This window comes from Eurytemora carolleeae, unplaced genomic scaffold, assembly GCF_000591075.1.
Source record: "Eurytemora carolleeae unplaced genomic scaffold, Eaff_2.0 scaffold119, whole genome shotgun sequence".
NCBI classification, from domain to species: Eukaryota; Metazoa; Arthropoda; class Copepoda; order Calanoida; family Temoridae; genus Eurytemora; species Eurytemora carolleeae.
In genome coordinates, this window is record NW_019396072.1 from 131,254 (window position 1) to 145,773 (window position 14,520).

A 14,520-nucleotide genomic window follows, 5' to 3' on the forward strand; every position below is an offset into this window, starting at 1 on the left:
CTTGTATCCTTGTATCCTTGTATCCTTGTATCCTTGTATCCTTGTATCCTTGTATCCTTGTATCCTTGTATCCTTGTATCCTTGTATCCTTGTATCCTTGTACCCTTGTAATCGTGTCTGCTGTATCCTTTATCCTTATATATCCTTTTATCCTTGTATCCTAATATTCTTTTTATCAAATTATTTTATCCGTGATTTTTTTTACTTCCCCAGTTTTCCTGGTTAGAAATCCTATTCTCTTGAGTAGTGTGACAACCTTTAATCCCTGGATAAACATGTTTTTCACGTTATTTTTCAATCTTTAGAGAGATCCATTATTATCTCGCCCACCTCTCTAACCCATATAAATCCCATAAGCATCACCTTCCTCATAAGCACGGGGGAGATGGGGGAGGGAAATGGGCTTACACATTATGAATGATTTAGTCTGGAGATCTACCTTGGACTTCTTAGATGTCTGAAAGTCACTGTATCTTTTGACTGTTGACTCGTCTCCACAAGATAAATATCTGTGTGAAGAGAAGATAAACCTAAGGTTGCGGTTCCTGGGATACAAACCTCTCAAGGTTCAGATTGTTTACAGTCATAATAGTCTGTCATTGCGTTAACATTTTATCCAATATTGAGTTCAGATTCTCCAGTATTGAGTTTAGATTCTCCAGTATTGAGTTCAGATTCTCCAGTATTGAGTTTAGATTCTCCGGTATTGAGTTTAGATTCTCCTGTAATGAATTCAGATTCTCAAGTATTGAGTTCAGATTCTCCAGTATTTGAGTTTAGATTCTCCGGTATTGAGTTCAGATTCTCCAGTATTGAGTTTAGATTCTCCGGTATTGAGTTTAGATTCTCCAGTATTGAGTTTAGATTCTCCAGTATTTAGTTCAGATTCTCCATTATTGAGTTTAGATTCTCCAGTATTGAGTTTAGATTCTCCAGTATTAAGTTTAGATTCTCTGGTATTGAGTTCGGATTCTTCTGTATTCATGAGTTCGGATTCTCCAAGCTGAGTTTAGATTCTCCAGTATTGAGTTCAGATTCTCCAGTATTGAGTTCAGATTCTCCAGTATTGAGTTCAGATTCTCTAGGATTCAGTTAAGATTCTCCAGTAATGAGTTCAGATTCTCCAGTTTTCAGTTCAGATTCTCCAGTATTGAGTTCAGATTCTCTAGTATTGAGTCCCGATTCTCCAATATTCAGTTCAGATTCTCCAGTAATGAGTTCAGATTCTCCAGTTTCAGTTCAGATTCTCCAGTATTGAGTTCAGATTCTCCAGTATTGAGTTCAGATTCTCCAGTATTTAGTTCAGATTCTCCAGTATTGTGTTCAGATTCTCCAGTATTAAGTTTAGATTCTCTGGTATTGAGTTCAGATTCTCCAGTATTGAGTTCGGATTCTCCTGTATTCATGAGTTCGGATTCTCCAAGCTGAGTTCAGTTTCTCCAGTATTGAGTTCTGATTCTCCAGTATTGAGTTCAGATTCTCCAGTATTGAGTTCAGATTCTCCAGTATTGAGTTCAAATTCTCCAGTAATGAGTTCAGATTCTCCAGTTTTCAGTTCAAATTCACCAGTATTGAGTTCAAATTCTCCAGTATTGAGTTCAGATTCTCCAGTATTCAGTCCAGATTCTCCAGTATTGAGTTCAGATTCTCCAGTATTGAGTTCAGATTCTCCAGTATTGAGTTCAGATTCTCCAGTATTGAGTTCAGATTCTCCAATATTCAGTTCAGATTCTCCAGCATTGAGTTCAGATTCTCCAGTATTGAGTTCAGATTCTCCAATATGCAGTCCAGATTCTCCAGTTTTCAGTTCAGATTCTCCAGTATTGACTTCAGATTCTCCTGTATTGAGTTCAGATTCTCCAGTATTTAGTTCAGATTCTCCAGTATTGAGTTCAGATTATCCAGTATTGAGTTCAGATTCTCCAGTATTGAGTTCAGGTTCTCCAGTATTGAGTTCAGATTCTCCAGTTCTGAGTTCAGATTCTCCAGTATTCAGTTCAGATTCTCCAATATTGAGTTCAGATTCTCCAGTAATGAGTTCAGATTCTCCAGTATTAAGTTCAGATTCTCCAGTATTTAGTTCAGATTCTCCAGTATTGAGTTAAGATTCTCCAGTATTTAGTTCAGATTCTCCAGTATTGAGTTCAGATTCTTCAGTATTGAGTTCAGATTCTCCAGTATTGAGTTCAGATTCTCCAGTATTCAGTTCAGATTCTCCAGTATTCAGTTCAGATTCTCCAGTATTGAGTTCAGATTCTCCAGTATTGAGTTCAGATTCTCCAGTATTCAGTTCAGATTCTCCAGTATTGAGTTCAGATTCTCCAGTATTGAGTTCAGATTCTCCAGTATTGAGTTCAGATTCTCCAGTATTGAGTTCAGATTCTCTAGTATTCAGTTCAGATTCTCCAGTATTTAGCTTAGATTCTCTAGTTCCGATTCTCCAACATTGAGTTAAAATTGTATAAAATTCACATTTTCTGAAATTCAGTTCAAATTCTAAAGTATTCAGATTGGAAAATCCCTTGTTTAAGAAAAACTGAGTCATTTCGTCTCATTAAAAACTTTTATCTTTCCCCAATATTGCAGTGCAGAGCTGAAAACTAATCCGAAGGTAAAATTATAGATTTTCTTGAAATAAATCCCTGAAAATCTGGTTGGAGAAAATTCTATAATGTTCAAAATTAACGTGAGAATCCATTAAATAATATTATCAAGCAATAAACAACAAATTAAGGAGAAGACCTAAAAATACATTTTTTAATTGTTTAATTAAATTTACTTAACTATTTACATTCAACCTTCCAATAAATATACAAAATCTTATTTAGAATAAAACTTATTGAAGGACTTGTTGCCCAAGTTACTAACGCTATGTTTACATTTACTTCAAGTTACCACTTTAAAAATCATTTTTGATCGTTAAACCGAAAATTGTTCAAAAATTTATTAATTTGAATTCAAATTATCTACTCGCTATATCCTTGTGAGCCAATGTCGAAGACCTTTTATATTTCAAACTATGAATTCTGTGAGATCAAATATTCTAAGTTTGAAATATCAAAGGTTTATACTATCAGGTTGTAAAGATATAGCGAATAGATAATTTGAGTTTGTGGCAAAAACTCAATTTATTTTGAAGATATTCACAATACTCACATGTCTCAAAGAATTTTGTATTTTTTTACTTTCAAAACATCTTAAAATCCCTAAGTTTGTCGGGCCACCCTGTACCTCTCGTGTTGGAGCCTTAGGGTTAGATGTTGTTGTTTCTAGTTCCTGACACCAGATGGTTTCAATGCCGGAGCAAACATGTACTTATTTATCCCGGATAATATATCCATTCATCATTAGATATCCATATTCCTACACTTTCTTTATCTATAGATATCCATATACTTGTACTTTCTTTATCCATGGATATCCATGTTTTTATACTTCCTTTATCTATAGACATCCATATTCTTATACTTTCTTTATCCATAGACATCCATACTGCTATACTTCCCTTATCCATAGACATCCATATTCTTACACTTCCTTTATCTATAGGCATTCATACTGTTATACTTCCCTTATCCATAGACATACATACTCTTTTACTTCTCTCATCCATAGACATTCATACTCTTACACTTCCCTCATCTATAGACACCCATATTCCCCAACTTGTCCCTACATAGAGCCTGGAACAGTTATACAATCCTCTAATACCAGCAAGAAGATTGAGATTAATGGAACTTTCAACTGTAAGACCAGAAATGTAGTTTACTGTATACCATGTGAACACTGTAAACTACAATATATAGGACGAACAACAAGATCTTTAGATGAAAGAGTGAGAGAACATATTGGTTACATTAGAAATCTCCATACAAACCAGCCTACAAGAGAACATTTTAACCTTCCTGGACATGAACTCTACCATCTAAAAGTTAGCGTTCTAGAGAAGGTTTGGGACCACGGAAGAAGTTTACTTGAAGTACGAGAATCTAAATACATCAGAGATTTTATGACTGAACTCAGAGGAATGAACAGAAAAAAATAGTTTTATTTAATTGTTAACTGTAATTCAGTATTTTTAAAAAAAGAGTTTTTTATGTCCAATTCTTTAAAAGGTTTTAAATCCCCCTCCTCAAACAAGCCGTTCCCCCCCCTCCCCCTCCCCCGACTCACGGAAAAGTTCGTTATAATTAGATCGACCCCCACCCCATCTCAATATTCACACATCTACACAGTTTGTTTTTAATCTTTGTGAAGAAACAATCTCAAGGAATAATAAATGTCTAAAAACATTTTTTTAGAAAGTGAATATTTGCAAATTATCTTATTTCCATCTCATAATCTGAGTTCTTTTCCCTTATGTCCATTTGACAGCCCAAATTTTTATTTTGAATAATCTTTTTGTTTGTTTATATTCTTGTGATTTTTATATTTTTTTATTTTTTATCGATTTTGATGGTTATTATATCGTTAGAACTGACGAGGGTTAACCCAGACCGAAATATATTTTCAATAAATGTGGAACTAACATCTACTTTTTTACTATACAGAGGTTTGGTCCATCAACATCACTGAATTTTAAATCATATTCTTATACTTAATTTATCCATTGACGACAACCATTCGTTATACTTCTCTTATCCATAGACATCCATACTCTTGCACTGTTATTCCTAAACATCAACATTCTTACATACTTTAACCATGGACATCCATTTGCATACTTCTCTTATCCATGACATCCATATTAGTATACTTACCTTATCCATAGGCATCCATATTCTTATTCTTCTCTTATCCATTGACATTGACATTCTTAAACTTACATTTACTTCCATATCCTTGCACATCCCTTTCAATAAAGTTTCCTATTCTCATACTTTCATATCAATATATGTATATACATACTTCCCGATGTACATACTAATAAAATATCCTCATACAACTTCCAAATCTCTTTTTACTCTTGTACTTTTGTAGTTTAATAGCTAATGGCAACTTCTTGATAAATCTTTAAACTATTCATTATTAAAATCTCTTTCAGGAGTTTTAAACTATTCTAAACTTCTAAATTAATTAACGGAAAATTATCAAAATGGAGAAAATTGAAAGTGGTAAAAGCCAGCGTCATGTGGGGGGAGGATATATGTTTGTGTTTGGTTGGAGGGGAGATATGTTTGTATTAGGTTGGAGGGGAGATATGTTTGTGTTAGGTTGGAGTGGAGATATGTTTATGTTAGGTTGGAGTGGAGATATGTTTATGATAGGATGGAGTGGAGATATGTTTGTGTTAGGTTAGAGGGGAGATATGTTTATGTTAGGTTGGAGGGGAGATATGTTTATGATAGGTTGGAGTGGAGATATGTTTTTGTTAGGTTAGAGGGGAGATATGTTTATGTTAGGTTGGAGTGAAGATATGTTTATGTTAGGTTGGAGGGGAGATATGTTTATGATAGGTTGGAGTGGAGATATGTTTGTGTTAGGTTAGAGGGGAGATATGTTTATGTTAGGTTGGAGTGGAGATATATTTATGATAGGTTGAAGTGGAGATATGTTTATGATAGGTTGGAGTGGAGATATGTTTATGTTAGGTTAGAGTGGAGATATATTTATGTTAGTTTGGAGTGGGATATGTTTGTGTTAGGTATGAGAGGAGATAAGTTTGTAAATGATTTGAACGGAGATATGTTTGTGAATGGTTAGAGAGGCCGGAGATATGTCAATACAATTAAAGATTTAATTTGTCTTAGTATCTGTAAACTCTTGAACAAAACCTCCTTACACAGAAATATAAAAATCAAGATTAACAAATCACAAAAAAAAACACTAATAATATCGGCCATTGTTTTGCTTTTATGCTTTAGAAATCCACGAACTCCTTTCTAAAAGGGTCGCAGCTGGAATATTTTAATTATTCTGGAAAAAGGTTATCTCTTATCTATGCTCAGTTATAAGGTAAATGCTTTATCGCTGGTTCCGGATCTTTAAAATCGAGGGCTGTTTTTAATTCCTTTAACCCAATCCTTGCAGAAAAAAAAGTTTCCAGGTTTCCCTAAATAATATTAAATATTATCTGCTTTTCGCAAGTTTATCTCCATCTTACATTTAAAAAGAATGATGTTAAAAAGTTTGAGAATTTTCCAGTTTTTTTTATTGGGAATTACAAATTAAAAAATTTTCAGGAACATTTTCATCTTTGACCGGACATAAACTTTACCTAAGTTTACATGAAGCCTATAAAAAAATATTTATGAGCCCTTTTGGCTTTTATTGGACACAACCCAAAGAACAGGCAAACAGATAGAAGTAAAACAACTGCTGGTAATCATTTATAAAATTATTAAATATTTAATCAAATATTTAAGTTTGAAGATGAACAGCGCTAAAGATGTTTTTTAAAACATTTAATTGTATTGATAGTTAAACGGAATCTGAATTTCAAAAGAAAAAGTATAAATTGAGTTTAGTTTCACTTGACTGAGTTTGATACTAAGTTAAAGTGGATTTCTCGATCTAATTACCGACAGTTTGTAAACTTTTACCGTAGTAGAGAGAGGAGCAAAGTAACACATATTTTATTCCCTACTCTCAACCCTCCTCCTGAATACTAATCCAGGTTCATGCTTACTCTGTACACTCTAGTATATTTACTTCATATCCAGTATATTTAGTATCCGTCCTTACTCCATATCCAGTATAATTAGTATCCGTCCTTACTTAATATCCAGTATATTTAGTATCCGTCCTTACTCCATATCCAGTATATTTAGTATCCGTCCTTACTTAATATCCAGTATATTTAGTATCCGTCCTTACTCCATATCCAGTATAATTAGTATCCGTCCTTACTTCATATCCAGTATATTTAGTATCCGTCCTTACTTCATATCCAGTATATTTAGTATCCGTCCTTACTCCATATCCAGTATATTTAGTATACGTCAATTACTCCATATCCAGTATATTTAGTATAAGTCCTTTCTCCGTATCTAGTTTAATAAGTATTCGTCCTTACTCCATATCCAGTAAATTTAGTATCCGTCCTCACTTAATATCCGTTATATTTAGTATACGTCCTTACTCCATATTCATAATATTTAGTGTCCGTCTTTACTCCATATCCATTCTACTTAATTAATCCGTATCCAGTAAATACGTATCCGTCCTTATTTCATATCAAGTATATTTAGTATTCGTCCTTACTCCGTATATAGTATAATAAGTTTTGGTCCTTACTTCATATCAAGTATATTTTGTATTTAGTGTCCGTCCTTACTCCATATCCAGTATAATTAGTATCCGTCCTCACTTAATATCCGTTATATTTAGTATACGTCCTTACTCCACATCCAGTATATTTAGTATACGTCCTTACTCTTTTTCTAGTATATTAGTATCACTACATGGTCGTTAGTATACCATTCCTTGTTATATAAATATATCTATACTTTTCCCTGTCTATAGATCTAGGTTTAACACCTTGAAGAGTATAAACTGATGTCGTGTAATGTATTTTTCTGAGACCTGAGATGGTTAAAAGTGACCATAACCGAGGCAAATATGGGATATTTTGGTGATTTGTTCACACACAAACACACTTCATTTATCCTCTCCTGTCATCCTTACATAGACCAGATATCTGCATATTTTTCTTAATATATAGTTGATGATCTGATTTAATTTTAGAACAGTTTCTAAAGTTTCAAGATCAAAACATCTAAAAAATTTTTCTTCAGGTTTTGCTGTCAGGAACTCTTATGATTAATGGCAGTCCCGAGGTTCTTGATGAAACTCCTCCTTCTCCTCCTTACAAACCTGATCCTCCTGCTCCATACCATTCTTCTCCATATATACCTCCTCCCCCACCTCCCCAGTATGCTCTAACACAAGGTCCACAAATACCTGCTCATCAGCTAGATCCTCACAGATATGGATACACTCCTGCTCCGCATCCCTATTCTCCACCCCATTCTCCTGCATACTCTCCCTCATCCTATCCTTATCCTCCTTCAGATGCAGGATACGGATATACTCCAGCTCCAGGTTATGCAGCTCCACATCACCCAAATCTTGCTTCTTATCGTCAATCCCCTCCTCTTTACCATCCAACTCCTTCTCCATACCATCCGACTCATGCTCCTTATCATCCAACCCCTGCTGCATACCATCCAAACCCTGCTCCCTATCATCCTTCTCCGACTCCCTACCAGCCCTCTCCAGCTCCCTATCATCATGCTCCTGCAAAACATAACCCACAGTATGACGGCCCTCCAGCCTGCAGTAAGAACACCACCAAGTCCTGGTGTCTCGAAGACCCTGAGTATCCGTCCCATGATATCGCTCATGCTATTGAGTACAACTATGTTGGAGTAGCAACCCTGTATAAGGATGTTCTAGCAAACACTGAGAATAGTGTAGACCGGTTGGTTGAGCTACCCCAGGAAACCTATCTCTGTCCGTCTAGAACTGAATACATGATGCCTCTTCGAGCTCAGGATTCAGAAGGAAAATGGAGGATTATTGTGAACGGAGTAAAAGCTCACTATGAAACTTTAACCCAGACTGGTCGAGTAGAGGAATGTGAGACTGCTGGTTCATCTTGTCCTCTTGTTCCAGACTGTTATCCAACCAAGTGTGTTCAGAAATCTATCTATCACAGGTAAACCAAGTATAATATCAAATATCTACATGTATACATCAACTAAAATACCGAAAAAACTTCCAACAAAATTAAATATCCTCGCTGTTAGAAGAAACCCTAATATTTTGTTTGTATTATCAAAATTATGAACATTTTGTTCGAGATTATGAACATTTTGTTTAAAGTTGTGGACATTTTGTTCGAAATTATGAGCATTTTGTTCGAAATTATGAGCATTTTGTTTAAAGTTATGAACATTTTGTTCAAAATTATAAACATTTTATTAAGAATTATGAACATATTGTTTCGAAATACATTCGGTGAGTTCTATATTTCTTTTAACAGTTATGCATATATAAGGGTTTAAATAAAATTCCTACTATAAATAATTTAAATGGTCATTAACTAATGTCCCTCCAATTTTAAGGTTTCTAGTGTATGATCCATATGATCATTATTTCCCCTTCTCCATGGCTCTCTTCAAACTTCCGAGTTCCTGTGCTTGTTATAACGGAGCCTTCATAGAAACTCACTAGGAGAAAAAACTGTCCTCATCAGATCTTTTGGTCAATCCGTCAATCCGTCTCGGTCAAATGATTTTTCTCGATCCAAATTGATTAAACCATCTAGATCAACCAATGATGATCATCATTAATGTGCAACAGTTCTGTTCAATCCATCCTGGTGAAACTATTCAGTTCAATCCGTCCGAACAAGACAATACTAACCAATTAGGCCTGATCAGACAATTCTAATCAATTAGGCCTGATGAGACAATACTAACCAATCATGCCTGATCAGATAATACTAACCAATTAGGCCTGATCAGACAATTCTTATCAATTAGGCCTGATAAGACAATTCTAATCAATTAGACCTGATCAGACAGTTCTAATCAATTAGACCTGATCAGACAATTCTAATCAATTAGGCCTGATCAAACAATACTAACCAATCATGCCTGATCAGACAATACTAACCAATTAGGCCTGATCAGACAATTCTTATCAATTAGGCCTGATAAGACAATTCTAATCAATTAGGCCTGATCAGACAATTCTTATCAATTAGACCTGATAAGACAATTCTAATCAATTAGACCTGATCAGACAGTTCTAATCAATTAGACCTGATCAGACAATTCTTATCAATTAGGCCTGATCAGACAATTCTTATCAATTAGACCTGATAAGACAATTCTAATCAATTAGGCCTGATAAGACAATTCTAATCAATTAGACCTGATCAGACAGTTCTAATCAATTAGACCTGATCAGACAATTCTAATCAATTAGGCCTGATCAGACAATTCTAATCAATTAGGCCTGATCAAACAATACTAACCAATTAGGCCTAATAAGACAATTCTAATCAATTAGGCCTAATAAGACAATTCTAATCAATTAGGCCTGATCAGAAAATTCTAATAAATTAGGCCTGATCAGACGATTCTAATCAATTAGGCCTGATCAGTCAATTCTAATCAATTCGATTTGCTCAAAACAATATAAGAATTTCAGTCTGAACTTTAAACCCAGATAAATTAAATCCGTTTTTATCTGACAGGTTTGATCTTGATCAATCAGTTCTTATTCTAGTCAAAGAACCACTATATAAACTTCATAAACAAATTAATTGATCATGACAAAATCGGATTTTCTTATCTTTATATCTATACAACCCAAAGTAGTAAACCTTAGATATTTCAAACTATGAATGTCTGTCATATTTACAGCAACAAGTCTAAGTTTGAAATATCAATAGTTTGCACTATCAGGTTGCAACCGGATTAGTAAATTTGAGATTGTGGCAAAGACTCAATTCCTGTTCACAGTGATTAAACAATAAACGTCCTGATCTAAAAAATCTGACTAAATAAGCTGAACTAAAGTCAATCTGTCTGAATCCAACCTGATCCATTAATAACTCCATTACTAACTGATCCACCCTGTGAAGATATCCCGAGATATGAACCGGAAGGAGGAAAGAAGATGAATCTAAGATAGATATACTCCGCAACCTTCATGTTGTGAAACCTTCATTTCAAATTTGTAAAACATAAACCCTCATATTTGCAATTTTTTAAACATCCTTCAGTGTTTATATGTCATTAATTCTAACATTGGAAATATGAATCATGTTCATATTTTCTTCATTAACAAGCAAAGTCAAGGATTAAGACAGGACTGAACAATTTGTTAATTCAAATCCACAAATTCGTACATGAACACTGAACAGTCTAGTCACAAACAACCTAAATTGACATTCTGTTATTTGTTTGTTTGTACATAGTTGAAAAACCTGCAGCATTTGTTAATTTATTGTTTAACCTATTACTAGTAGAATCTTATTCATGAATTTGTTGTTTTAACTTGATCTTACTGAGCAACACTACCTGCGCTTAATCTGCTGCATTTTCCATATTGCATTTAAGCAGAACACTCTTTTTGCCATGTCTCAGTCATTCGATTAAGCAGAACCTGTTTTCTGCTTTATATCCGTGATCGAATCCCAGCAGAACTTGTTTTCTGCTGTAGGTAATCAAATCTCAGCAGAATCTGTTTTCTGCTTTAATTCCGTAATCAAATCTGAGAAGAACCCTTTTTTTGCTGTAATACAGTAATCAAACCTTAGCAGAACCTGTTTCCTGCTGTTATTCCGTATCCAAGGATCAGCAGAACCTGTTTCCTGCTGTTATTCCGTATCCAAGGATCAGCAGAACCTGTTTTCTGCTGTTATTCTGTATCCAAGTATCAGCAAAACCTGTTTTCTGCTGTTATTTCGATCTGTGCATAACGTAAAATTATCTCAGTAGATCCTCTTCTCTTCTTCCTGTTTATGTAATCAAATCTTAACTGAAATGGATGTAATTACTTTTTAGTTTTATTTATGTAAAACATACTCTCTGTAGGTTGTATAGACCTATTTCTGGTTATGTTTATGTAATCGGCTTTATGTAGGACATAAAATGTGTGTAATTTATGTAATTTATTCAAAGTTTTTACGATTATGTGATCTAGTCTACATATTTAGGATCTATAATTGGTTCTATATGTATGTAGGTAGACTGTGTAAATTGTTTGAAATATACCTACTCATTGAAGTAGCAGTCAGTTGAGGGCATTTATACATTCTAGCAAGTGCTATGATGAGTAGCTCAGTTCTGAATTGAGAAGGTTTAAAGCTACTCAGAAAATGTGCACGCTCTCATCTAACTGGTATTATAATTAGTAGATTTATTAAAACATTGTGGTGTCTATAAGATATTATAATGATGTAATCTAGTAAAGACATAGATCCAGTAATCAGTATTGAATCCTTGAACGTTAAAGTTTAGTTTTGTTTAACCTAGGGCTAGAATATTAACGTCTTGACAAAACAGTTCCGTTCCAAAACCTGAGTCAGTACACCTTGATATACAGAGAAACCCATAAAGTATAAGACTTCAGAGACGACTGCACTTGGTTCCTTGTAACATTTAAATAGTTTTTTAATGAAGTGTAGGTCGTCATTAAATTCTCATCTTTTGTGGGTACCTTTGTATTTATTCTAGCTCTAGAGTAAACCTTAATGTTCAAGAAAATTAATTGTTTAAAACTCTAGAACTCGCAACACAAAAATGGCAATAAAATGTTATCAACAAATCTTAATAAATAATGAGGGTTTGTTGTTTCTTTAAAAACTTCTTTTCCTCAAAGCAGGAATCCAATAATGATGATTTTAAAAACTGTTGGAAGTTGTACAAAAAATACTTTTTTAGTTTGCTACCATTTATCGGACAAAATCAACACAGGACTGATTATAGTTAGGGTTGTTCATTGTTTTGGTTCGTTTCTTAAAACTATTGATAAAACTTTCAACATTTCAAAACTGTCTTCTGTTAAAGTTTGCTTTTATCAAACGTTTCAATATTTTTATTCTCTGAAAAAAGTATCTTTGAAAAATGTTCGTTTTTTAGCATTTTTTTTTTCTAATGGTGAAAATTTGGTGTAAATTTAAGAAGAGCAAATATTTTAGAATAAATAAATTCAAAATTAGAAAAACTTCTTAGATTTGTGTGGAACCTCTTAAAAAGTCCAAATCCCCATAAAAAAACGAACTTATTGCACATCACTGGTTTCAGTAAGGCAGGTATAGAGGATGAGACTTCAGAGACAATTCTGCAGAAAACTCATCTCTTTGATCCCAAATTCTCATCTCTAGTGGGTAGGTATGAAGCTCAATTGACAATCATCATTTTAAATGTTTGAATTTTTTCATCCATGATGTTATTACCAGAAATTTTAAGCTGAAAAACAAATACAAATTCTTATGTTAAATATGTCAGAACTGAATAGTTTTATTCTTAAGCCCATAAATATGTATTTTGAACAGTTATCTGACATTTATAGGGAGACGACATTAGGTTATCTATATTTGCATTTGCATTTGCATTTTTTATAGCCAGTCGGTGCCATGGGGGATATCAATTTTAGTAGATTTAGCGCAAACCCAAACAAAACTTGTGTTCTCTGTTTTGATAAATTTCTGTTTTACTAAAAGTTGTTGAATGTGTATATGTGTATATGAACACTGTTTAAAGCAAAAAAAATCAGGACAATAATGTATGATAAATATATTTAAAATGTCGTCTTCTGTTTCACTAAGCCTGAACCGTTATGATAAGACTTTTATAGATTGTTAATGGGAGTAAAATGTCAAAGTATTCATACAAAATCAGACAAAAGATCAATTTAGGTAAACAGCCCTTCTGACAAATTTTAATTCAAATATTCTAATCTTAACATTTTTTCACGGGTTTATAAATGTCGCATAAATTGAAATATGGCATTTTTATCATCCGACTATTATATCGAAGTTATATGAACTAAACTTTATGACAAATCAGTTTGAATAAGAAATATAAAAATTTTAAACAAAATGTTGATATCATGACTATTGTTGAGAAGCACTTCGGCGCCGTTTCAATGAAAAGGAAAGAAATGAAAAATGTGTTCGATCTTTCATTTTACGAAAAAGACATTGGAAATTTTGATGATATCGATGAATAATCCTGAATAGTTCTTTAAAAATTTGCTTTTTAATTTTTGATTAGGTTAATGTTCTCAACTTATTCATTAGAAGAATAACTTAAAATTCTAACTAAATCAATTTTTAAGGTTACATATTCCACTCTCCGCTAAACCCCACTTTTCATTCGGTCATTGTACTGCAGATCACTGCAGTATGCACCAAAAGCTTAGATTAGAGTGTAACATGCAGACCACACTTTGAAAATTCCAGGATCGGAATTTTTGCTTGGATATTTTTACCCTTGATCTCAATATCCAATGTTTGAGGAATATTATGCTTAATCTCTTAATTTAAGTTGTCACTTGAAGACAAGATTTTTTAATTTCCCGATCTGGATAATAAATACCCATCACGGGATATCGAAGAGGAATAAAATGAATCCATAGATTTGTATAAGATGGAGGTCAATTATTGATCCATAGATCTGTTCAAGATGGAGATCAATTATTGATCTATAGATCTGTATAAGATGAAGATCAATTATTGATCCATAGATCTGAATAAGATGGAGATCAATTATTGATCCATAGATCTGTATAAGATGGAGATCAATTATTGATCCATAGATCTGAATAAGATGGAGATCAATTATATTGATCCATAGATTCAAGACACATAAGTTCTGCAACTTCAGCATCTTTTAAAATGCACTAAGCTATATCTCGTAGTTTAAGGAGATTATACATCTATTATGGTATGTATCTCTGATCTCATAAAGAAATCATGAATAAATACGTTCTTGATAATTTTCTCAAATATCTCAGTAATATTATGCCTAGGTTGCGATTTGCGAATACCTATTACGT

At 33.4% G+C, this 14,520-nt stretch overlaps 2 protein-coding genes across 2 annotated transcripts; both read left to right on the plus strand.

Moving 5' to 3' along the window:
* The first annotated feature begins 1,108 nt into the window (after positions 1 to 1,108).
* Positions 1,109 to 2,105, plus strand: LOC111712861 (DNA-directed RNA polymerase II subunit RPB1-like). Its single transcript, XM_023487610.1, has 2 exons — positions 1,109 to 1,251; positions 1,328 to 2,105. The coding sequence occupies exons 1-2, from the start codon at positions 1,109 to 1,111 to the stop codon at positions 2,103 to 2,105; spliced, it is 921 nt and encodes a 306-aa protein (XP_023343378.1).
* Positions 2,106 to 6,536: 4,431 nt separating this feature from the next.
* Positions 6,537 to 12,306, plus strand: LOC111712990 (extensin). Its single transcript, XM_023487765.1, has 3 exons — positions 6,537 to 6,616; positions 7,737 to 8,659; positions 9,069 to 12,306. The coding sequence occupies exons 2-3, from the start codon at positions 7,758 to 7,760 to the stop codon at positions 9,175 to 9,177; spliced, it is 1,011 nt and encodes a 336-aa protein (XP_023343533.1). The 5' UTR covers positions 6,537 to 6,616; positions 7,737 to 7,757; the 3' UTR covers positions 9,178 to 12,306.
* Positions 12,307 to 14,520: the final 2,214 nt, after the last annotated feature.